Genomic DNA, 26,851 nt, shown 5'->3' with positions numbered 1-26,851 from the left:
ATCTTTGCATGGTGCATTTAGGCATATCTGGAGGCCAGGACACTTTCCCCCAGTCCCAGATGCCCATTTCCCCAGTCTCCAGATGCCCATTTTGCACAACAACAAGATCATCTGGTGGGAGGTAAGCTCCCTGCTGGGCTGCAGTGGTTATGAGAACTATCTTAATGTGTTGTATTTCCTTGATTTGGAGAAAGGACTCATTGCTCTGGAGGATAAAACTTTAGGCTCTACACAGAAACTCATGATATTTGAATAGACATAAAACTTAATGTTCTGTAAAGCAAAACTTGCAATGGCTACTTTATTTTAATTTATTATTTTATTTAACACATTACTATACCACTCCATACGCATGTCCCTGGGTGAATCACAATCTAAAAAAACAATTAAAACATTAACACCGTTAAAAAAGTTCAAATAGATAAAAACTCTTAAAGTTAAACCTTTAAAGTTAAAAACTCTTAAAGTTAAAACTTTAAAGTTAAAAACTCTTAAAGTTAAAACTAAAAGCCTTATTATACACATATGTTTGCAGGTCCTTCTTAAAAACATACAGAGAAGAGGAAGCTCTTATTTCATTAGGAAGCATGTCCCAAGGTTGTGGGGCAACCCTTGAAAAGGCCTGATTTGACTAACCACCAACCAGACCTCCCCAGACAATCATAATAGGTGGTGGGATTAAGAACAGCCCTGCTGGATCAGGCCCAAGGCCCATCTAGTCCATCATCCTGTTTCACACAGTGGCCCACCAGATGCCACTGGAAGCCTACAGCAGAAGTTGAGGGCATGCCCCCTCTCCTGCTGTTACTCCCTGCAACTGGTACTCAAAGGCATCCTGCCTTTGCGGCTGGAGGTGGCCTATAGCCCTCTGACTAGTAGCCGTTGATAGACCTCTTCTCCATTAAGTTATCCAAAACCCTCATGACGTTCATGAAAATGAAGGCATTATCTTGTATACTTGGATTCAAGCTGTTCAGGCATTATAGGTAATAACCAGCACTTTGTATTTTGCCCAGAAACTTATTGGCATCCAGTGTAGTTCTTTTAAAATAGATGTAATATGATATCCTTGGGAGACCTCAGAGACCAAAATGGCTGTTGCATTCTGTACCAACAGCAGTTTCCAGACTATGTACAAAGGCAGCCCAATGTATAGTACATTGCAATAGTCAAGTCTGGATGTTACCAGCATATGCACCACCGTTTTAACGTTGTTTATCCTCAGGAACAGATGTATCTGGCATATCAGCTGTAGCTGATAAAAAGCCCTCTTGGCCACTGAAAGAACAACCTAAGTGAACCTGAGAGAACAGAGACAGGCTTTGGTCCAGAAAACTCCAAGACTGTATACCTGCTCTTTCTGTGGAAGTGTAATTCCATCCAGGATAGGCAGATCTAAGCCATTTCCTGTGTTCCAATTTCCTACAATAAGTACATCCGTCTTGCTTGGATTCCGTCATAGAACATATGAGGAAAAAGTTCTTCCAGTACTTTTCTAATGTGGCCAAACATGTTTCAACACTTAACAAGGCCTTCTTCAGGGCTTTATAGATAATAACCAGCATTTTGTATTTCGCCCAGAAACCTGTTTGTATAGACTATTGGTCATTATTATTTCCTATATAGAGACCTTGGAAACTATATAAACCAGGAATAAATACCTGGTTTAATATCGTTGTATAGCTACTATTTTGAGAATAACAAAATTCTTCTGTTGAAGTAATGCCACTGAAGAAGGCCTTGTTAAGGCCGAAACACATTTGGCAAAATTAGAAAAGTACCAGATGAATTTGTCCTTGTATGTTCTGTGGCTGATTTTGGCTCTTTGGCTCAAGATACAGACCTTGTATCTCCACTTCATTTATAATTGTTTGGATTGCATTGCAATGTGAAATGTAGAAACATAGAAGGAAACCTCATCAATGATTGGATTGCAAGTTATGGTACTTTCCCTACATTTACTATGAAGAGGCCAGTGGTGAGGTCTGTTCTGAATGCATACGAAGACTTCTTATTAAATTTCTTCCATGTTGTTTACTGATTTTAAAGTGTTTAGAGGTTTTCAAATTTTAATTATCTACAGGTTGTCTATATTTTGGAGGCTAATGTACAATTCTAGATTATAGTTTTCTATTAGATTATTTTATTGTGGTTGGTTCGTTCTTTTATGGTTACCTGTGAATTTGGTGGAACTCATGTAGGACCTTGTTAGCTTCACAGAAATAGATTTGGGAGTCATGAACATATTGATAACGCACTGCACCAGATCCCCTGTGGTTTCATGTTCATTGTATAGCTACTATTTTTAGAATAACAAAAAATTTTCTACTGAAGTAATGCCATTGAAGAAGGCCTTATTAAGGACTTCCTGATCTCTCCCAGAAGTTTCATGTGGATGTTAAAAAGCATTGGATATAGAATAGAGCCCTGTGGGACCCCATACAATAATTCTCATTTTGAAGGGCAACAATATCCAAGCGACACCATCTGGAACCTACCCGAGAGTGCCTCCCACTACCAACCCCTTCAGGTGCTCCAGGAGGATACCATGGTCGATGGGAGTGAAAGTCACCAAGAGATATAAAAGAATCAACAAAGTCACACTCACCCTATGGATTCCTAATTGGAGATCATCCAACAGGCTGACCAAGGCCGACCCAGATCTCAGAACTGTGATGCACTCTCTGATAACCTCTAGGCTTGACTACTGCAATGAACTCTGTGTGGGGCTGCCTTTGTATGTGGTTCAAAACTTCACTTGGTTCAAAATGCAGCGGCTAGACTGGTCTCCGGGGTGTGTCAGAGAGACAATATTACGCCTGTTTTAAAGCAAATGCATTGGCTGCCAAAAGGTTTCTGGGCAAAATACAAAGTGTTGGTAATTACCTTTAAAGCCCTAAATGACTTAGGGCTGGGTTACCTGGGAGAGAGCCTTCTACTGCATGATTCCCACTGCACACTGAGATCATCGAAAGAGGTCCATCTTCATATACTACCGCCAGCTCGTCTGGCAGTGACTCTGGAGCAGGTCTTCTCTGTAGTTGTTCCTAGGCTGTGGAATGTGCTCCCTATAGACATTTGTGGTTTAACATCTTTACCAGCCTTCAAAAGAGCCCTTAAGGCACATTTTTTTAGCCAGGCTTTTAGTAATTTCTGAGTTTACAATTTTTAATTGCAGTATAGATTTTTTAATTGCTGTAATTCTGAGTGTATTAGATTTTTAATTCTTGTCTTAATAGCTGGTATTGTTTGTCTTTGTTTTTGTGAACCACCTGGAGCCTCTGGAGTCAGGCAGTATATAAATTAAATACACAAATAAATGAAATAGCCTACAGTGAGGGAAATAAGTATTTGATCCCCTGCTGATTTTGTCCGTTTGCCCTCTGACACAGAAATGACCAGGCTATAATTGGAATGGTAGGTTTATTGTAGCTGTGAGAGACAGAATAACAACAAACAAACCCTCAAAAGCCCAGTGCTCAAAAGTCAGCGATGGATTTGCATTGTAGTGAGGGAAATAAGTATTCAATCCCCTATCAACCAGCAAGATTTCAGGCTCCCAGGTGTCTTTTCACTATATGCAGGTAACGAGCTGAGATGAGGAATACCCTCTGTAAGGGAGTACTCCTAATCCCAGCTTGTTACAGTACCTGTATAAAAGACACCTGTCCATAGAAGCAAGCAATCACTCAGCTTCCAAACTCACCACCATGCCCAAGACCAAAGAGCTGTCGAAGGATGTCAGGGACAAGGTTGTAGACCTGCACAAGGCTGGACTGGGCTACAAGACTATCGCCAAGCAGCTTGGTGAGAAGGTGATTACAGTTGGCACGATAACTCGCAAATGGAAGAAACACAAAATAACTGTCAATCTCCCTCGGTCTGGGGCTCCATGCAAGATCTCACCTCGTGGAGTTGCAATGATCATGAGAACGGTGACAAAGCAGCCCAGAACTACACGGGGGGAACTTGTCAATGATCTCAGGGCAGCTGGAACCATAGTCACCAAGAAAACAATTGGTAACACACTACGCCGTGAAGGACTGAAATCTTGCAGTGCCCGCAAGGTCCCCCTGCTCAAGGCAGCACATGTACAGGCCTGTCTGCAGTTTGCCAGTGCACATCTGAATGATCCAGAGGAGAACTGGGCGAAAGTGTTGTGGTCAGATGAGACCAAAATCGAGCTCTTTGGCATCAACTCAACTCACCGTGTGTGGAGGAGGAGGAGTGCTGTCTATGAGCCCAAGAACACCATCCCCACCATCAAACTTGGAGGTGGATACATTATGCTTTGGGGGTGTTTTTCTGCTAAGGGGACAGGACACCTTCACCACATCAAAGGGACGATGGACGGGACCATGTACCGTCAGATCTTGGGTGAGCACCTCCTTCCTTCAGCCAGGGCATTGAGAATGCGTCGTGGATGGGTATTCCAGCATGACAATGACCCAAAACACACAGCCAAAGCAACAAAGGAGTGGCTCAAGAAGAAGCACATGAAGGTCCTGGAGTGGCCCAGCCAGTCTCCAGACCTTACTCCCATAGAAAATCTGTGGAGGGAGCTGAAGGTTTGGGTTGCCAAACATCAGCCTTGAAACCTTTCTGACTTGGAGAGGATCTGCAAAGAGGAGTGGGACAACATCCCTCCTGGGTTGTGTGCAAAGCTGGTGGCCAGCTACAAGAAACGTCTGACCTCTGTGATTGCCAACAAGGGTTTTGCCAGCAAGTACTAAGACATCTTTTGTGAAGGGATCGAATACTTATTTCCCTCACTACAATGCAAATCCATCGCTGACTTTTGGGCACTGGGCTTTTGAGGGTTTGTTTGTTGTTATTCTGTCTCTCACAGCTACAATAAACCTACCATTCCAATTATAGCCTGGTCATTTCTGTGTCAGAGGGCAAACGGACAAAATCAGCAGGGGATCAAATACTTATTTCCCTCACTGTACCTGAAAGCCAGTTTGAAATGGATCCAGATAATCTGCTTCCTTCGAGAGTGCCTGGAGCTTGCCCAATCATATGAGGTTGGAGACAGACTTGTAATTGTCGAATTCTGAGGAAATAATAATGACCAAATCCAATGCAGGTTTTGCTGGTCTTGTTGTAGGAAGCATGACTCTTTTCCTTAGCTAAACAGGGTCTCTCTGGTTGCATATAAATGGAAGACTTGATGTGTGAGTACTGTAAGATATTCCCCTCAGGGGATGGAGTTGCTTTGGGAAGAGCAGAAAGTTCCAAGTTTCTCCCAGGCATCTCCAAGATAGGGCTGAGAGAGAGAGATTCCTGCCTGCAACCTTGGAGAAGCCACTGGCAGTCTGTGTAGACAGTACTGAGCTAGATGGACCTATGGTCTTAGTCAGTATATTGCAGCTTCCTATGTTCCTAATTGCCTCCTTGAGACAAGGATACATCCTGCCCTCCCTCAGAGAAGCATTAATGATCTTAAAAAGACCCTCTCCAATAACCTCCCTGCTAAACCGTATAGGGCAAGGATCAAGAGAACAGGTAGTAAGACGAAGCGTTCAAAGCAGCTTGTCCACATCCTTAGGAGTCATATACTGAAACTGATCTAATTTAACCATATACGAGGATCTGCTGTATATTTCCGCAGTAACTGCAGTAACTGTAGAGTCTAGTTCAGCTCGAATGCAAAAGATTTTTATCTGCAAAAAGCTCATTTAAATCATCACAACAGGTAATTGATGGATCCAAATTCTCATTTAAGGGAGCAGAGACCTGTAGTAGTCCATTCACAACCCTAGACAACTTTGCTAGATGTGAGCTTGCAGAAGCAATACAGTCAGAAAAGAATGGCTTCTGCCCCAAAAGATCTATTGCCAGAACATAGATCTTCAAATGTGCTGTGTTGTAATCTGTCAGATATGAGATGATTCTTTCTCCACTTGCTCTCTAGCCACTTAACTTGACACTTCAGCCCTCCTAGTTTTTCCATATACCAAGGGGCTATACTGAGGGGGCACTTAGGGGCAAAAATGTCTAGTAAGTTCATTATTCTAAGTCTGAACCAGAATCACTGGCAGAACCTACCTTAAAGCTTTCCAAGGCTTCTTGGAATCCTATTGGATCCAGTAGCCTTTTCAGGCGGATCATCCTAATAGGTTCTTCATCCCAGCAAAGGAGGATTGTGGCTGTGAGTCCAACCTTAACAAATAGTGGTCCATCAATGTCAATCAAAGGAGGAAATCAAAGGAGTCCCCACTCATAGAACACCATACTGATCAGAGCAAAAAACAAAACACAAATTGAGAGTATGGCAAGCAATGTCCATTGGTCTGGATCCTCTTGGAATAGGCCCATAGTTGTCATGGCTGCCAGGAACTCCTGAGCAGGTCCTGACGTTGGTTCCAAAGTAAACATTAAAGTCCCCCAGAACTATAAGTCTGGGAGACTCAAATGCCAACTCTGCAACCAGTCAGCTCAGTTAGGGGTGAAAGGTAAACCAGCAGAAGTTCCAGTCTATCCTTGGTCTCTAGACGTAGGCACACACACTCTTACCAGGCACACACACTCGGCACACACACTCTTACCAGGAACCCTGGTAAGTGAAATATTATACAGACACTTCTCCTCCCGGCCCACATATTCTCACCTGCTCCACAGCAGAGTATTCTGCCAGAAGCTGAACCCAAACTGGATCACTAGCTTCCCCCATCCAGGTCATAAGAACATCCCTGCTGGATGAGGCCCAAGGCCTATCTAGTCCAGCATCCTGTTTCACACAGTGGCCCATCAGATGCCCCTGGGGAGCCCACAGGCAAGAGGTGAGGGCATGCTCTCTTTCCTCCTATTGCTCCCCTGCAACTGGTACTGAGAGACATCACACCTCTGAGGCTGGAGGTGCCTTACAGCCACTGATAGACCTGTCCACCATGAATTTGTATCAGCCCCTTTTATACTCATCCAAGCTGCTGGCCATTACCACATGCCATGGCAAAGAATTCCATAGATTATTCACTGTGTGAAAAAGTACTTCCTCTTGTCGGCCCTAAATTTTCCGACCTTCAGTTTCATGGGGTAACCGCTGGTTCTAGTGTTGTATGTGTGAGAAAAATGTGTATCGGTCCACTATCTCTACTCCATGCATAATTTTACACACCTCTATCATGTCTCCCCTTAGTTGCCTCTTTTCCAAACTAAAGAGCCCCAGATGCTGCAGCCTAGCCTCTTAAGGTAGGTGCTCCAGGCCCCTGATCATCTGATCACCTTCTGCACCTTTCCCACTTCTACAATATCTTTGTTACGATATGGTGACCAAAGCTATACATAGTACTCCAAATGTGGCCGCACCATCGGTTTGTATAAGGGCATTATAATATTAGCATTTTTATTTTCAATCTTCTTACTAATAATCCTTAGCTTGGAACTGGCCTTTTTCCACAGCTGCCACAAACTGAGTCAACACTTTAAATGAGCTGTCCACACGACCCCAAGATCTCTCTCCTGGTCAGTCACATCTGAGATCCCATCATTGTATATGTGAAGTATACAATATGCATCACTTTATGCTTACTTTGAACCACATCTGCCATTTTGTTGCCTACTCACCCAGTTGAGAGAGATCCTTTTGGAGCTCCTCATAATCTATTTCGGATTTCACCACTCTAAATAGTTTAGAATCATCTGGATCATCTGTGGCCACCTCATTGCTTATTCCAACTTTTACATCATGTATGAAAAGTTAAAAAGCACTGGTCCCAGTATCAATCCCTGAGGGACCCCGGTTTCTACTTCCCTCCATTGTGAAAACTGTCCATGTATTCCTACCCTTTGTTTCCTGTCCTTCAACCAGTTACTGATCCACACATGAACCTGTCCCCTTATCCCATGACTGCTATGTTTACTCAAGAATCTTTGGGGGGGGGGACTTTGTCAAAAGCTTTTTGGAAGTCCAAGTATATTATATCAACTGGATCACCTTTATCCACATGCTTTTTAAGTCTTTGTAATAGATGCCTGGTCATATTCACAATCATCCACAACCATATCATGGATTATTTCTGTGTTATTTTGAACTGACCTGGCATTACAAAGAAACAAGGTGAGGTTCTATGGGAGGTTGGCACTGCTCCCCAAGGTCAATGAGCTGGCAGAGAGGCTGGAAGGGGTAACAGCTATTAAATTTCATATCTCTCCCCCTGTAATGGCCTCCTACCCTGCCAACATCATTTTTGGCATTGCTGTGTGGGGCTTTTTGTAATAGCACACTGTGATGCCTTTCTTTTCTATTTTGAAGGTTTTCAAAATAGTTAAATCTTCTGATAAATTTTGAAAATTATGGCCTAGCTATGATCTTTTTGAAAGGCAGACTCAAAGGAAGACTCAAAGCCAATTCCTACATGGCAATTCCTTGGCATCGGATTACTCACACGGTTTTTATTTGCTACACTTATATCTCAGTCTTATTCAGAAGAACCTAAAGCAGCTTACATGTGTTTTCCCTATATATATCCAACCCAGCAGTGCTCCAGGACAGATTGCTTCACCTGATTAGTAAAATGGGTTCCAATGTCTTTAGTCCTTTCCTAGGCTCACATGAAGAGAACATGACAGGACAGTTGTGTTATGTACAAAGCTATCTGGCTTATATTGCAAGTATTTATCCAGAGATCTGCATAGGAGTGTACCCTTGGTTGAATAAGGTAGCATATGAAATGGCTCTTACATGTTATGGGATTAGATCCTTTAGTAACTGTTTACTAGAAGTTTACTAAAAGTTTACTAGATCCTTTAGTAAACTTTAGTAAGTTTAAGATACTTATGACCCTGTTTAAGGTCTCAACACTTTTGTAAAATCAGCTATAGTTTCTGCTATCGAAGGCATATTTTGACCTAAAAGCATAATGTAGCATAGATTATGTCAAAACATTTTGGATTAAAAAAAATTAATATCTCTGCAAAACCTCTATGGTTGTGAATACATATGTGAGGTAATAGACTGTGGAAAGATATGTTAAAAGAGAACTACAAGAATTCCAAAAGACACACTTTGTTGATGCTCGGTAATTAGACCTTGACCTAAACACTACCTCATACATCAATGGCTGACATGTCCCACAGTGTAATGCAGACAGTACAGACCTACCTGTGCCACTAAATCACCTAGTGACTCTGCTGCACAAGAGGGAAGCTTTCGTATGTAAGCCAGAAACTACAGCTGGTCCAGAATGCGCCAGCCAGGTTGGTCTCTGGGTCATCTCAGAGAGACCTTATTACTCCTGTACTTAAAGAGCTACACTGGCTGCCTATAAGTTTATGGGTAAAATGCAAGGTGCTGATGATAACCTATAAAGCCTAAACAGCTTGGGCCCTGGGCATTTAAGAGAATGTCTTCTTCGTTATGAACCCTACTGCCCCTTGAAATCATCTGGAGAGGTCCATCTGCAGTTGCCAACGGCTCATCTGGTGTCTTAAAGCTGCTGCTGCTGCTGCTGCCCCAAAGTTGCTGCTGCCCCAAAGTTTTGCATTGCACTCCCTGCTGAAATAAGAGCCTCCTGATCTCTGACAATTTAAAAAAAAAATCTTTTAAACACATCTGTTCACCCATTTTAATTAAATAGTGTTTTAATAGTTTTAACAGTTTAAAACACAGTTTTAAAATTTTAAATTGTTCTAGTGTGCTAAATTTTTCTGCTATCATTTATTTTAACAAATGGTTTGATTTCTTCTGCTGTTGTTTATTTTATTTTGTTGTAAACCACCCAGAGACATAGGTTTTGAGTGGTATAAAAATATGTTAAATACAGTGAAATTTTAAAACCTAACGGTATTGCTGACTCTTGAGTGATTGCATATTTGTGTTCTATTTCCATTATGAGTAATGGAAGTAACATGCAATGTGTGGTTCTGCAAGAGTCAGCACCAGTGTGCAGCAGCATTACATGGTGATTTAGAGCCCCGCAGCATGGGGAGGCCTGCACCACCCGTGTTAGGCTATCGGACATGTCAGCCAATAACAATATCTCAAAGTTAAATATTTAAATATTAGATGGAACCTATATGCTTCTAAACATTTTTCTTGCTAGGACATCTTTAATAAATGAATGCAAGCAATATATATAAGGCTGACACTTAATAGAGGCAAACATCATCAAAGCATTTATAAACATTAATGAAAAATGAATTTATGCCACTTAGCCAAATTTATTTCTGCTTGAAATTTCAATCTTTTCCAATAATCTCTCCCCCTCCTCCAATCCATATTGCTGAAAGGCACAAAATTTTCTCCAATTTATTCAAGCTGTTAGCATGCACATAGAACATTAAGTAGTTGTTCAAATGTTGCTGAGCAGTAAAATACTATGATAAAGTGGCATCTTGCTGTGCCTCCATTACATCTTCAGCACTAAAATTAATTTATGATCAGTCATCAATTCATTTACATGTCGTTTTATGCTAAATCCATCCTTGCTGATGAATGCGTATCCCTAGATCCATTAAGCTGGAGTAAAATCTGTGCTTTATAATATGACCCTACTAATTGTTGCATTACCATTTTTATGAGATTCAAAATCTAGCAGGTCCCTCTTTTCAGAGCACATATACAAGCAATGAGCACCTTCTTTCTACTAAATGGGGGCGGGGGGAGATAATCCTCCCTTGCATTTTGTATATGCACTGCAATACTATATCTTTAAAGTCCAATTGTAATATATTCTATAGAGGACATTGTGATGACACATTACTTGGTCATTGACATAATTACTCATTTGGAGGGAAAAGTGAAGAGCGCCAATTGCTTTCATCACTTTGATGTCATTGCATTATGTGAATAGCGCCAGTACAGTGCTTTAAAAGAAAACGAAAACGTGGAGGCTATCATGCGTAAGCAAATCATCATTAAAATATTTCACAAAACCCACAAGCTATCTTTAGATAACAATGTGTAACCATAATTAGTCTGATTCCCAGAGGTTTTCTTCTTCTTCAACTTTTGTACCATTCACAGTGTTTTGAATGGTACAAGCTTTATCCATATCTTAAGATAATCCATATCATCTTAAAAGACAACATAGGATTACCCCCCATATAACAAGGAAAACCTGTCCACATCTCTCATAGAAATGGTTCAGAAGTGCCGGCAGAGTAGAATTTGTGTATGTAGAGTATCTTCCTGTTGATCACGATGAGAAGCAGTTCAAACCATAGTATATTACCCATACATTTGTCTTGTCTGCCTTTATAATACACTGGGGACACAATTGTATAAGGGAATCATGGTAAATATTCAGGCTGCAATTATGGTACGTCATCACCTCATAAATATGTCTACCACCATTAAATAGCAAAATGCAGCCAAATAAGTTACATATGTTTTACAGAACCTATTAAGAGCATACAGAGGGGAAAATACAAATAATCAGTAAGGTGAAAGTCAAGCTTGTTGGCTTTCTTTTTCTGTGGAAACTAGAGAATGGATGTTTAATTAGCAAGAAAATGAAATTTAAAAAAATAACTATGGATTATACTGAATTTGTTTTCCATTGATGTACCAATAAACTGACCAAAAGCACAATTCAGATTGTACTCTGTTACACTTACATCCCATTAAATGTACATGATACCCTTATATTCTGTTTATATTCCCAAGCTCCCTCTCTCAAAAAACAAAAACAAAATGAGGCCATCCCTCCCCCTTGACCGTGTGTGTGTGCTTTGCCCTACCCCCTTCTGGTGAGCAGCACTGTGGCCTTTCCTGATTGGGTGGGACTGGGAGGGGCTGGAGCATCCACTGTCATTCATCGGACTGCTCCCTCCCAGAATCAGTTGTCCTTCTGGTGAACTTCCCCTCCTTCCCTCATTACAGAGCAGGCTTCGGCTGCTTGCCCTTGCAGGAATCAAGTAGGGATTGTTTGCACTTAACCTGATTTGCCATTTGTGGGGTGTTATTTTTCACCTACTCTGTTCTGTAGCTGTTTGAGGTGGTTATCTAGTTAGACATGTCACAAGAGGCAGGGACACTGCAGCATTCAGCAGGAGCAGCAATATACATTGGCGAACATCCTGGGGCTAGTTGAATCAGGGGAGGGTGCAAAGTGTCCTTAGATGTTATGTGGCTCAGGGGCTACATTTCACACTCTTACCTGTTTATAGGATGTTGCAACTTCAAAGGCTGTGAATCCTTGGGAGTGGGAAGTCCAAGAAATTGCCTCGACCCTCTAGGGTTGGCAGGGAAGGACAAGTTTCAGCATTATTATACCTAGTTCGAAGCCAGGGTGTGTCACCCTTCAGGTTGGGGAAAGGCAATGTCTGTCCAACTCTGGCATAGGTTAGGCTTGTGCTGCCTTAGGGTGGATTTTTTGGGTAAATCCAATTTGAATTAATTTAATAACTTTGTGGCCCTTTCTCCCAAGTACTGTTTCATGTGAATTTCTTGGGGCACCATCCTGGGGTGTGTGGGGGCAGGCATTTATATACAGCATTTCACAGGCTGCAATACATAGCTGAAGGGGCATGTATAACCCAAGGACTGATTTTGAGTGGGCAGCCCACTCAAATCAAGTCCTTGGATTATACATGCCCCCTCAGCTATGTATTGCAGCCTGTGAAATGCTGTATATAAATGCCTGCCCCCACACACCCCAGGATGGTGCCCCAAGAAATTCACATGAAACAGTACTTGGGAGAAAGGGCCACAAAGTTATTAATAGTATCTCTCTATCCTGGTGTAGAGTCACCTACACCAGAGAATTACATGCATGTGGATATTACATAGGTTGGTTTGTTCAAAGAAGCAGAATGTTAAATGTGAATAAGGACAACAGTGGTCCTTTACTACCTGAAAAACATCTGGTAGTACTAAAATCCAGGGGCAAATGTTTGAGTCGAGCCCCCACTTTCCTCTTTCCTTTATAACTATCTGATTGCTTCAGCACCTTGAATATTTTGTGGAAAAGAGAAACAGAATTCAGCTTTTCAAAGAGTTGATTTTGTTCTCGATAAAAGTGCTTACTGCTGCTTTCAGCAGGAAAAAAAATTACAGCTGGCAGCGAGCATGTAAATTCAAAACAAGCTCTTGGAAAATAAAGTGAGCTGTATTGTATGGAAAAAGCACCTGCTTATAGCATAGTTCATCACATTTTTAAAAGGCACAGCTGATCTGAGAGAAGTATCAGTACTACTTGTTCTACTAACAGTAGAACAGTAGAGCCTAAATCTTAATTTAGGCAATTCTAGATATAATTTTGTCACAGAAATAGTTCTTATTTCTGTGACAAAATTATATCTAGAATTGCCTAAATTAAGATTTAAAACAAATCTGGAAATAAATCTTTGTGGAGAGAGAGAGAGAGAGAGAGATCCCAGGAAATTTTCTATTAATCCCTAGATGCCTCTTAAAGTTACATTTTAAAAGAATATGGGACCATAATCAACAGAAACACCTGAAGAATTTTAAGGAAAACAGAAGTGTTTCAGGATGGAGAGGGGAGGTTGAATAACTGGATATTTCAGATAGATATGGAAAAACTGAAGCTTTGCAGTTAAGAATAAGCATTTACTGATGATAGTAGTATTAAACATGATATGTCTGGGATTGTGTGGATTAAGTACAAATATCTATTCTGTCAGTTCAGTAACTTATTCTGATCTTTTCCCCCTCCATGTTTAATAGCAGCTTGAGGTGGGGAATTTAAATGATATAAATTGCTTGATGAAAAACGTTAAACTCACCTCTCCCATGCTGTGACCTCTAATCCAATTGTCCCCTATCACCATGGTTGCTTTTAAATAATGAAGAAGCCAAATGGAGCTCTCCAAATATTTCCTATCATGTCTCGTTTTGGCCCTCTCAAAGCTTGCCAATTCTCTGTCTGACTTTTCCTAGCTCACTCGATTTGTATGGTTTACACAAAGATGATGATAAGTAAAATCTAGGTGCCCACTTCTATGATTTGTTAGCATATAGTAGATTTTCACTGTTGTGCCACACTTGGTCCTATTAGTGTGAATAATAGAGTGAATGGCACTTTACAGCAAGTGGTACAGCACACTCACTCTTCCCAAATAAGTATATGAGTCACTAGAAATGAGATCAGAGACATCTGATATTGGCTGTAGCAGTGGTGGTTGGGTTATGGTACTGGTATAACAATAGAGGCAATCAACAATTCTGTCACACAGACATCCTCCACCCCACAAACACACACACACACCACACACACAAACACACCAGCTCTGGTCTTAGAAAAGCTATGCAACTAGTTCTACGTTGATATACCTACAAGGAAATTGAAACTCCCCTATTTCCATCTACTAAGCACAAAATCATTCATTTGGTGTATGTATGTTTCAGAAAGTTGTGTAATCACTAACACCACAGAGAGGAAATGCATTAAAAGGTCAAACATCAGCATGTTTTAATTAAGAATTTGTAGTATCAATATGTAGTATCAGCCTGTGTTGTAGATACAGACTGTGATCCAAATAATAGATATTTTTGCATGGGAGAAAACCATGTGCATCATTAAAAAATTTCTGTTTTTCTTGGGTTTTTTGCTTGCTTGTAACCAGACAGTAGTGGGAACTGCTGCAACAAAAGGAGCAAATAAAGTTCAAATTGCATGATACAGCGTGCTCTCTTTTGTGGTAGATGGGCATAGACTCCATTCTTACCATCTATATCTGTGTTTAAGCATACCTATTGACAAATTAACATTCATGCAACAAACCAGTTTGTTAAAGTGATGCATGTAGTTGCTTTTCTTCGTGATCAAATCAATTAAGCAAGGTTTGTTTTAATTAACTGTCTTGACAGATTGCATCCATGCACTATTATGTGTTTATCTACTTTATTTATGGGTGTTATTTCACAGGGATTGCAACAGCTAGACATCTTCTAAGTTTTCTATACAAAAACATTTAAAACCTTATTTTTAGATTTAAATCTGACATTTCAAAAGAGTTTCTTTTCCAGCTTGCCTTTACTGTTATCTTGGCTTACCTACATCTGTCTGCGTCAGGTAGAGTCCATTTGGAAAGTAACAATTTTATTTCCGCCTTTGGCAAGCAGAATCAAATTGTCACTCACTGTTGCACTTAACCCACTTTCTGCCTGTCAGATCTCTGTAGACTCCTTCAATTTCTCTTCTTGTATCTTAGAGTGCATGGACTTGTGTTATTACAGCTTGCCCCTGTACTGATGCTAAAAGATTTGGTCATTCCAGCACTGCAAAATATATTCATTGTTTTGAAAAACTTAAGGACACAGCAACTTTCCCCTATCTTTTCACATGGAGTGTATCTCTATTGAATGCTCACTTTTAAGGTTGTTCTGTTTCCAATGTTCATCTAGAGACTCTGATACCAAAATAACATTGTAAACATTGTGATCTAGACAATAATATGACTTTCAATTTAGGCTTTAGATATTCAGTGATCAGGTGAAGCACTAGTCAGAGCTCCTACACAATTATTAGTTGTATAGAAAAAGGATTTCATCAGATGCCACTTATCTCATTCCTGCAGCACCATTAACTGACAAGCTAATTCTGACAAATTTCCTTCTCTTGTTTCTTCCATTTAAGTGAATGGAGGAGCCAAATGTTCAGGAACATGATAGATGCAAAGCAGCATGTGAAACACTGGATCTGCACATGTGTGACATGTTCTGTGTTTTAACCTGTCCCAAGTGCCTGAAACCTTTAGCTTTGAAGGCCATGAGACTGGCATATATTTTTAATACATGAGGATCAAATGTATTGGGATGTTTATACTTGGTATATATACCTTGAATGCAATATTTGTATAAAATACTGTCAATTTTTCAGCCAGATAGAAATATTTAGTTTGAATGCATTTGAATGGAGGTAATCAAAATGTGTCATTGCTTTCTTTCTATATTTACTTCAAACAAACCTTGTATACAGTATATGACACAAACCTGATTTGAACAAACTATGGGATATACTGGTTATATATATCCAGTTTGAAAATTAAACTTTAGAACAGCAGGTAAATGTTCTAAAACAATGTGATAAAACATATGGCATTCATGTTTTTCTCCTCCAAATTCTGTGATGAGAAATGTTGCCTACTATTTCAGCTGAACTCTTTATTCCTCCAGTGGTTGAGATCCATAGTGGTTGGAGAATGACATACTTTTAAATTTAATTTCCCTGGTTTATGTAATACCAAATTCTTCAACATGAGTTTGAGAGGAGAAAGGAAAACAATATTTTAATAGCCCTTTTAACTTTTTTTTTTTCAAAAAAGCAATTAAGCTATTTAATGTGTACAACTCACTAGCCCCCTACATTTGTTTTTAGGTTCACTTGTAAATGGATGGGGTTCTGCGTCTGATGAGGACCGTAACTTTTCTAGTCATAGATCTAGTGTAGGTAGCTCCTCAGATGACTCCATCTTTACCAGCGGCAGTTTTGCACAAGCTCTGGTTGCAGCAGCAGATAAAGCTGGGTTTAGGCTGGATGGAACCAGCCTATCAAGAACAGGTTTGTAGACTCAAAGCTAATGCTTTTTGCATGATGCCGCGGGTCTCTCCCTCCCCACCTTTTCCTATCCTTCAAAGCAAAATGAAATCTCAACATGAATATGCTTAACATGCATGTAATAAGGCAGATAGGATATTTCTGCCTATTTTTATTTAAAAATGTGTATTTCATGGGGGGGGGGGACAAAGTTGTTCCTAACACAGATCATATCAATTTGTTTGTTTTAGTATGTCATACTATTCTGATTCCACTATAGATTTACTGACATGTGCTGCCTTTTAATACTGCCTCAAGGAGACTACTAATTTTGCTGTGTAACATTTGATGATTTATTATTTGCAAAACCTTCTCACAATCAATAATATTTCTTGTGAAGAACTGCACACTTAGCTTTTATCTCCATTACTGCTTCTCTCTTGCATCTCTCTTGCCAAATGTATTTTCTGGGAAGACTCTGTAAGCATGGGGTGAACTGGTGAAAGTTTATCACTCTAACAATGAAACAGTTTAACAGCCTTATTAAATGGTTTCTTTTTAAGGCACTTAATCCAACCATTTATTATATTTGACTGGAGAATTATAATTAAAATTGTATCAATAGCAGCATTAAGTGAAACACATTAGCAGTTGTGCCTTGCTTAAAAGAAACAAATATCCATTTGGGTTTTCAAATAGATGTCAGATTCTAGCCTGCTTTAATTTTTCTGTGGTCACTGTTTTCCCACTCCCTCCTGCAAGATAAGTCAAGTACCCAAAGGCATAATAAAGAATAATACAAATGTGCTGGATAGGTTACATTTATTAAAATGGTTCATGTAGCGTCAATTATTAAAGCAATGAAATATATTTGGGACAGTAACTCAAGACTGTTCTTGGCCCATGTAAAATGGTGGGTGGTATTTGGTGATCTGCTTGCGTGCAGTGGCTTATCACATGGATCAAGAAACAGCACTGCAGTGACATGGTGAAAACTGATCAAGCTAGATGCTAAGCTGCTGCTTGTGATAATCTCTAATCAGTCAACAACATGGGTAGTGGCTTAAAACTGCATTCATATGGTGGCTATAAAGTGCAAATGAGCCTGTCAGTTAGCCATATGGATTCATAAGAATAGCTTTTTAAATTATTCAATAAATAGATATCCTTAAAAATTTGGGGCAGAATCCATCTTTTCCTGCACGTACAGCTCATAAAGCTGCATCATGGAAAGAAATCTCCATAGCATATATACATACATACATTATATATGGGGGAGGGAGACTCTTTTCTTCACCTACTAGCCTTTTGACTGTTCGGTGCTGTGCCAAGCACAGTTGAGTGTGCCCAGCCATTTCCTTAAAGCGAAAGCCTCCAGAATGCCTCAGATCAAGGTATGCAGCTGTTGCCTCCAAGGAGGAGGCTTCTTCCACAAACAGCAGCAGCAGCCTGGAAAGGAACAGTACACTTTGCACTGAGGGCCAGCAGAGATAGAGGTCCTTATAGATTCCATATGTTGATTCTTCCTGTAGGGGAAGATATGGATTTTGACCTTTAATTATCCCCTATGTGAAAAACACAACACTGAAACCTGAGAGAAAGCTCAAACCTGATACAGGTGAAACTCGGAAAATTAGAATATCATGCAAAAGTCCATTAATTTCAGTAATGCAAATTAAAAGGTGAAACTGATATATGAGACAGACGCATTACATGCAAAGCGAGATAAGTCAAGCCTTAATTTGTTATAATTGTGATGATCGTACAGCTCATGAAAACCCCAAATCCACAATCTCAGAAAATTAGAATATTACATGGAACCAAGAAGACAAGGATTGAAGAATAGAACAATATCGGACCTCTGAAAAGTATACAGTGTACTGTGCTTGATTGGCCGGCAAACTCGCCTGACCTGACCCCATAGAGAATCTATGGGGCACTGCCAAGAGAAGGATGAGAGACATGAGACCAAACAATGCAGAATTGCTGAAGGCCGCTAATGAAGCATCCTGGTCTTCCATAATACCTCATCAGTGCCACAGGCTGATAGCATCCATGCCATGCCGCATTGAGGCAGTAATTGCTGCAAAAGGGGCCCAAACCAAGTACTGAATACATATGCATGCTTATACTTTTCAGAGGTCCGATATTGTTCTATTCTTCATTCCTTGTCTTCTTGGTTCCATGTAATATTCTAATTTTCTGAGATTGTGGATTTGGGGTTTTCATGAGCTGTACGCCATGATCATCACAATTATAACAAATTAAGGCTTGACTTATCTCGCTTTGCATGTAATGCGTCTGTCTCATATATCAGTTTCACCTTTTAATTTGCATTACTGAAATTAATGGACTTTTGCACGATATTCTAATTTTCCGAGTTTCACCTGTATGTACGCTCTAGGCTACATGTGGTGCCAGGCTGAGGTGGCTCCCTAGTGCACTAATTTTTTGCAGGTGCATTAAAAATAGTGCCAGAATATAGAGCTGCCAATTATTCTCTCTCTTGTACTGCACCCCTGAAGTATTTCATACTGGTATAAGTATGTAATATGTAATACTACACCATGCTCCCCAAAGGCCTGCACATTATGCACCCCAAAATACACAGTCTTCTTTGCTCATTGCACCTCATCCCCTGCCCCCGAAAACAGCTAAACTCATAGGTTGCACTCCCTCTCTTAGGAACATAGGAAGCTGCCTTATATCAAGTCAGATCATGGTCCATCTAGCTCAGTATTGTCTACACCAGGCCTGCTCAGCTTAGGCCTCCCAGCTGTTCTTGGGGGGCTACAAGTCCTATAATCCCCAGACTACAAATCCTACAAATCCTACAACAAATCCTATAATCCCCAGGCACAGTGTCCAATAGCCAAGGAATATGGGATTTATTTATTTATTTATTTATTTATTTATTTAATTAATTAATTAATTAATTAATACATATCCATACCGCCCCAAACGCAAGTTCTCTGGGTGGTTTACAAAACAATAAAATTGTTTATTGGCCAACATCTGCCGGAGGGCCAAAATTGAGCAGCCCTGGTCCATACTAACTGGCTCTCCAAGGTTTCAGGCAGGAGTCTCTCCCAGCCCTACATGCAGATGCCAGGGATTGGACCTGCAGCTTTCTGCCGTGAATTGCTTGCTTCACTTTTCATTTCCAAAATGAAATGGTCTCAAACTGGATTTCCAGATTGACTGCAGCATCTTTTCATCTCTGAAGTGTTAGAATGTTGCCTCCGTAATAGACAGGGAATTGTCTCCCAAAGTATCCTCAAGCCAGTGTAGGCTTTGTCATTCGCTGGTCATCCAACCTCATGAATGAGCAGCTGCATGTCTCAAGGTTAAGTCAGAGGTCCACACTTCTCAACTGTTTGGGGGCCACCGAAATCAAACTTCACCTAGGGCACCAAAGTAGTGCTGTCAACCAATGTGGTGCTTTTTTAAATCACACCTTTTCCTGCATTTTCCATAATTGTAGATTGTCTTGCAGTCGTTGTTGTTTTTAACTTCTGTTCACATCTTTAATGGGAAAATTTAGATAATAAATTACAGAAATTAACATCTAACCCAGTTTTAGAATTTGCACAAAAGTAAATATAGATATTCCAGTGAGAAAAGTGTGTGTGTGGGGAGGGGATCATAACCACTTTTAAATTCAAGACCAATACAGAACAAGACAAATTTCAGAAAATAAATGACTAAGTTATAGTAGTGTACAGAAATCTAAACATGAGCTAATTACCAATGAATCAATGGATTCTGGTAAAGATAAATATCTATTCAATTGAATCTGAAATCTTATAAATTTAACTCATGAGTGCACATTAAAAATTATGAACCAGCGTTAAGCCCAACATTATTCTGTACAAAAGAGACACAAATGCAGTATGATGCCATAATATCTACATGTTTTATAGATATCAAATACATACAACTGAAAAATATAAAATCCCCAAAGTGGAAAGCAATAATATTAATTTCGTCAAAATGGAACTTTGCCAAATTTGGGTTAATATAATATATGCATGTAAAAAAGAATTAATGGGAGTTTTTTTTCCCTGCTGATACACACTTCATTAATATAGAAGAGAACGGAAATATCCAATTAGATGTGGAAAGTATTAACCAATAGTTACCTTCCCATAAAGTATTAACATTTGCATGCATAAAAAGTAATGAAATATGGTGAGCCATTAACTAAATGAGCCTGTTCTTGAGTGGTTTGGATCCCAGAATACTTTCTATATCATGCCTCATGTAGTTGCTTAGGCAACATAAATATGCCATGTACTGGTTATAACTGATAACAAAATTCTCATCCAAGATACGTGTATTTAGCACAGAGAAGACATTGTAACTGTTACATTCAAGAATAAAGACGTTTTATTATTATGTTTCTTTAGCATGCACAATACTGGTGATGGCACATACAGTAAGATTAGTTGCAAAGAAGCAGTTCTTTATTGAAATTATTAGTAAAATAAAACATGGACTTCTGTTCCTTTGCTGGTTGGTGTCCGCTTTGAGTGAAACCATCATAGACATATTTCTCCTGAAAGGTTCCCGAAAGAGAAAAAATAGCAAAAATTAGAGCAGAGACAAAATAGGAGCTGGACGATCAGTGCAGTAATGTTTTAATTTCATCTTTTGTTTTTAGGCAAACCGTATTCTTCCTCTCAGAGGCCTAGGCCAACCAGCCCATTTTCTACTGACAGCAACACCAGTGCAGCCCAGAGTCAAAGGCCTAGGCCTACCAAAAAACACAAGGGAGGTAGAGTGGACCAGCCGCCATTGCCTCACCGTAGGGAAGGGATGACAGACGGTAAGTTCTCAGGTTTAAGCAATGTCCATGGTGATGGTAATTGTAAAATGATGCATCTCACACTAGTATGCCATAGTAAATAAAACATCCCCTTAAGCAACATTTGCTATGACTATTTGCTACTGCCAAATATGTAGATGGGTCTCACATAAGCATTTTCTATCTATGATATTTCATTTTTCACTTTGTATAAGAATGCAAATCTTATTTTTTATTCCAGTTTGTTCTTTGCCCACAATGTAGGGGGATGGGGGGTGAATGGGATACATTATACAAATATGCCTGCACAGGACTGACTGAAATAATATATCTATATCTATATCTATATCTTCTGCCTTGTTTAAGATTTACACACATAGGAGGAATCAGGGAGGAATCAGGAATCTGGGAGGAATCAGGGAGTGCTTTGTGTCCTAATCAGCCCATCATTTCCTCTCATTAGGAAAGTCTGAGTCAGATTTCTCATACTGTATATTCCTAAAAAGCACATTCATACCTTGTAGGAAGATATGCAGTTGTCATGTCCCCATGTGTTACATGCATGCCAGCCAGCTTCCAGCAAGGCACTCAGACGTCCCCATCTTGGTTAGGGCCAGAACTTATTGACTGAGGCTATGGCTTCTGAGCCTTCTGCTCCATTCCTCCACTAGTCTTTTCTCCCACCATCGTTGACCATCTGTTTTATCCAGAAAGGCTCTGCTTTACAGAGAATAGGATGAGTGGCAGAAAGCAAGCAAGCCAACTGTTTTTGAACTGCAACTTCCATCTATCCCCAGCCATTGTGGCCAGTAATCAGGGATGGTGCGAGTTATAGTCCAACATCTGCAGAATGGCTGACTTGGTGCAGCCCTGATCTTATATCCAAGTAGCCTTATATCCATGTAAGCCCTGACCATATGAAGATAAGGCAGCATTACTAAGAACACGTGATCTTACAATCACACATTACAACTATAATGATCTCTGACTTTAGCCAATGTCACATCAAAAAGAAAAAACTGACCACTGAAGGTCAAATCTCTTGGTGCAAGAGTCAACATACTTAGCATATAAATTACACATTTGTCAGCTTGTAATGTGTCAACTGTAATCCACTGTAACCTTCTATGACTAACTAAGCAAAAGGCACCTTTTTCTAGTGGTGATTCTCTTATATTTAGTAGGGGGAGAAGAACTGTCTCTATCCAAACACGGCACAGCATCCCTCCAGTAGCTGTTGCCTATTTTATATTTCCATTTAAACTGTGACCCCTTTTGGGACAGATAATCATCTTTTAAATTTTTTTTATTTGTCTGTGTAAACCACTTTGAGCACTTTTGTTAAAAATCAGTATATAAATATCTGTAGTGTCATAATATGGCATTATGTGTAAATAAGCTTGGACAATATTTCCTGAATAAACAAAAAGAGAGAGACTTCTTTATTCACAATCTATTCCCAAGGGTACTTTCTGCAATTAATTGAGATTGCCCTTAAAGTGTACTGATAGAGGGTTAGCAAAATTAAGCTCTTCTAGAAGTCTAAACTAACAGCTAATGTTTTCAATCACCATGGGTAATCTCTCATACTGTTCACACTAATCCAAGGTGAGTCAAATGGGAACGCATTTAGGCTCTTTTGATGCTTTCACTGTCACGAAATATCAGAATCCCCAACTCCCTAATTATAGAATTGGGAGAGAAGCCACCACTCTCCAATAATATTGCATTATTGTACTAATTGGCTTGCAAATGTCTCCTTCCGGAACTGTGCTGTCATTAGATGCAGCTTCTGATGACTTGGCTGGCTTCCAAACAAAGCAAACGGGTGCCAGTGAAGTCTAGGTGTTCCAGATAAATATGTTTTTACTGGATATTTGAAACCTCATGAGGGCAGAACGTCATTGGGATGGAACACAAGGAAGCCATAAGATTAACAGTTATGTATTAGTCATCCTAGCTAAATGCCCATATCTTGTGGTTTATGGTCATTCATAGAAAATAATCTGGTTTATATGGAACTGGTTTATATGTAAATCATCAGATTACATTTGTCCAGACATTGGAATCTTCATTTATAAGCTCTTCCATCCCCCCCACCTTCACAGGACAAGACCAAAAGGCTCTTACCACCAGAATTTACTAACTAATGATGGGGGTGGGGGAAAGAAAAAGTTGAAAAACTGTTTCATATGGACTGAATTGTGACCTTATTTTAATAATATGCCATATAAGAGGAAAAATATTAACAGCTACTGGTACAAGAAAAAAAATTGAGGCGGTTACGAGCCTCTTTACCTTTACTTTGTAATTCTGTGTGAACAGCAGCAAGGAAGATGAATAGCCTATCCAGTAAAGCTTATCCTTCTTGCGACTATAGAAAATAAAACATGCCAGGTTCATCCAATAGGTCTGCAGGCCTCGGGACCTCAGTATTCTTAGATGCAGTATGCTTGTATTGTTACCTGAATGAAATTGAAGACCACATTAGAAACCAATAAAAAGTATCAAAAATTGAAAAATGACAGCAAAAACATTTTTAAATAAAGGCACCCATAGGAGGTTGGAGCCAGTGTTCCCTCTAAGGCATGTCCATGTGCATGCACTCACAAGTTTTGATGTCCACAAAGTTAATTTTAGAACACACTCAGGTTGAATCAGGAAGGCCCCATTCTGAAGGCTCTTCAGCTGGTTCATAAAAGATCTAAAAGTTGGGGTAAGCAGCAAAGTGGCCAGATTTGCAGATGACACTGAACTATTTAGGGTAGTGAAATCCTAAACAGAATGTAAGGAGCCCACTCAGGTTGAATCAGGAAGACCACATTCTGAAGGCTCTTTAACTGGTTCATGAAGTATCTATTAGTTAGGGTAAGCAGTGGTGGTCAAATTTACAGATGACACTAAAATATTTAGAGTAGTGAAATCCAAAACAGATTGTGAGGAGCTCCAAAATAATCTCTCCAAACTGGGTGAGTGGGTGACAAAGTGGGAAATGTGGTTCAGTGTTAACAAATGTAAAGTTATGCATATGCGGGGGAGGGAATACCAACTTCACATATACACTGATGGAATCTGAGCTGTCATTGACTGACCAGGAGTCAGATCTTGGAGTCATGGTGGACAGCTTGTTGAAGGTGTTGACTAACTGTGTGGCAGCACTGAAAAGGCCAATTCCAAACTTGGGATCATTAGGGAAAGGATGGAAAATAAGAATGCTACTATTATAATGCCTTTATACAAATCTATGTTGTAGCCACATTTGTAGTACTGTGTACAGTTCTGGTTAGAATAGCTTAAGAAGGATATTGTAGAAGTGGGAAGAGTGAAGAAGAGGGCAACCAAGATGATCAGGGGCCTGGATTAACATTAACTTCTTTATGAGGCAAGGCTACAGCATCGGGGGCTCTTTAGTTTGGAAAAGAGGCGACTACGGGGAGACATGATCGAGGTGTATAAAATTATGCGTGGAGTAGAGAGAGTGGACAAAGGGACATTTTTCTTCCTCTCTCACAACACTAGAACCAGGGGCCATCCCATTAAACTGAAGGCTGTGAAATTTAGGACTGACAAAAAGAAGTACTTTTTCACAAAGCACATAATTAATCTATGGAATTCTCTGTCATGGGATGTGATGATGGCCACCAGCTTGGATGGCTTTAAAGGGGTCTTAGACAAATTGATAGAGAACAGGTCTATCAATAGCTACTGGTCTGGTGGCTATAGGCCACCTCAAGCCACAGATGCATGATGCCTCTAAATAAAGGTTGCAGGCTGGCAACAGCAAGAGAGAAGGCATGCCCTTATCGCTGGCTTGTGGGCTCTCCAGAGGCATCTGATGGGCACTGTGTGAAACAGGATGCTGGACCTAATAGGCCTTAGGCCTGATCCAGCAGGGCTGTTGTTATGTCCTTAAGTCACACACACACACACACACACACACACACACACACACACACACGATATGCCAACCAGAACAATACACATTGTGCATACAGATGAAAGAAGTTACATGGGTTGGAACCTTGAAGTAATGCCAATATTTCATTCCTTAACACAACAATAGTGGAAAAGCTGAGGTATGATGCTGGGAGAGAAGATAAAAACTCACAGATTATGATTAGCTTGTTTCATATACACTGTTGCACACTATCAGGTTTGAGAATGAACCAATTAACACTTATATGAAATTATATATGAATAATTTGTGGTCAAACATCTGAGCAGACAACAATGAAAAACACTGGGTAGCATCCACTATTCTCCTTACTCAGGACTCCAGAGCAAGCACTCCTGTTCCAGATGAAAGTGATACAATGTGGTATGGTTTTGTCTCAGTTACATCCATGTTTCCACCTAATGCTGCATACATAGTTGATAAAATGCATGTATGAATTAGCCTAGGTCTTCAACTTTCTCTAAAGAATTCCTACTGACCAACTCTAGGTAGAAACATGACATGAGTGGATCCAGAAGTGATTCCCGTGAGCAGCATGGTTGGAAAGGTTCTCTAGGAAGGAAAGGAAGGTATTTGTGCAAAAACAATGAGAGGCACTGTGTATTGCCTGTGTGTTAGAATGTGTGACTAGGGATGTGCACAGAACTGGGCGGGGGAGGCTCGAAGGTGGGGGAAGGGTGCCACTTTAAGGGTGGGGGAGAGTGCACTTACCCCTCTCGCCACTCTTCCCCCGCTGGTGTTTGGATTTTCAAAAGCCCATGGGATGGCAGTGTACCACCCTTCCACCCTGTTTGCCCCCATTAATTGGAACTGAACGGAAATATCTGGCGCGCCCCTGGCATGTGACGTGCACACCCCATGCACCAGATACTTCCACACAGTTCTGGTAAATGGGAGCAAACAGGGCAACAGGGAGGTATGCTGCCACCCCATGGGCTTTCAAAAAACCAAGCACCAGCGGGGGAAGAGCAGCGTGAGGGGTAGGTGCATCTTCCCCTTTCAAACCTTCTTCGAACCAGTAGAATCATCCGCCGTTTGAACCAGTTTGGAGGCCCATAAAGGGCCTCTGCACAGGTTCCGTGCACTTCCCTATCTGTGACTTCGACATAAATTCGCCATCCCATGGGCGCTACATGGAGGTGGGCACTACCAGTGTAGCCAACGCCAGACAGTACTTCATATTTCTGGCATGGGGGTGGGGGGCTTTCACCAGCATTGGAGGCTGCGAATGGGATGCTGGGAATTCATGTGGAATCACCAAGAGGGACAGTGCTGGGAGAAAATGACAGTACCCAGCTGTCCCTGAGCACTTTACTAACATCCCATTCACTGCTTTTTGGCATCCCATTCATACCTTCCTGTAATCCCATGCACCTTTACAGGATCCCATTCATACCTTCCTGGTGATTCCACAGCTTCCTGGCATCCCATTAACAATCTTTGTTTCTGGTGAACACCCCCTCCACAAGAAAATAGCAAGTACTGCCTGGCACTGACCACTTCAGGAGTATCCACAGGATGGTACATTTCTGTTGGATGAAGGTTCCATCTCACTGGCTTAGTGGAAACCCTAAATAAAATAATTGATGCCAATATATTTTGAGTCAGTGGCTCTTCTGCAAAGTCACTGTAAAAATAATGTTG

At 40.4% G+C, this 26,851-nt stretch overlaps 1 protein-coding gene and 1 long non-coding RNA gene across 19 annotated transcripts in view; one reads left to right on the top strand and one right to left on the bottom strand.

The window, feature by feature from the left end:
- The window catches only part of ROBO2 (roundabout guidance receptor 2), a 735,763-nt gene that overhangs the window by 690,296 nt on the left and 18,616 nt on the right, over positions 1–26,851 (top strand). For 12 of the 18 annotated variants that reach the window (XM_053307038.1, XM_053307032.1, XM_053307028.1 and 9 more), the window contains 2 exons: positions 16,287–16,469; positions 21,109–21,273. In XM_053307038.1, the coding sequence (XP_053163013.1) occupies positions 16,287–16,469; positions 21,109–21,273 (348 nt within the window). The remainder of the gene's footprint in view (positions 1–16,286; positions 16,470–21,108; positions 21,274–26,851) is intronic. The other 6 variants (XM_053307041.1, XM_053307040.1, XM_053307039.1 and 3 more) reach the window with 1 other exon arrangement.
- The window catches only part of LOC128349870 (uncharacterized), a 40,435-nt gene continuing 34,406 nt past the window's right edge, over positions 20,823–26,851 (bottom strand). The window contains exons 3-5 of the long non-coding RNA XR_008319051.1: positions 23,551–23,717; positions 21,770–21,972; positions 20,823–21,003 (exon numbers count right to left, since the gene is read on the bottom strand). This is a non-coding gene — a long non-coding RNA (uncharacterized LOC128349870). The remainder of the gene's footprint in view (positions 21,004–21,769; positions 21,973–23,550; positions 23,718–26,851) is intronic.

The sequence above is a fragment of the Hemicordylus capensis genome, chromosome 3, assembly GCF_027244095.1.
Source record: "Hemicordylus capensis ecotype Gifberg chromosome 3, rHemCap1.1.pri, whole genome shotgun sequence".
NCBI lineage: Eukaryota > Metazoa > Chordata > Lepidosauria > Squamata > Cordylidae > Hemicordylus > Hemicordylus capensis.
This window is presented reverse-complemented; position numbering and strand designations above follow the sequence as displayed.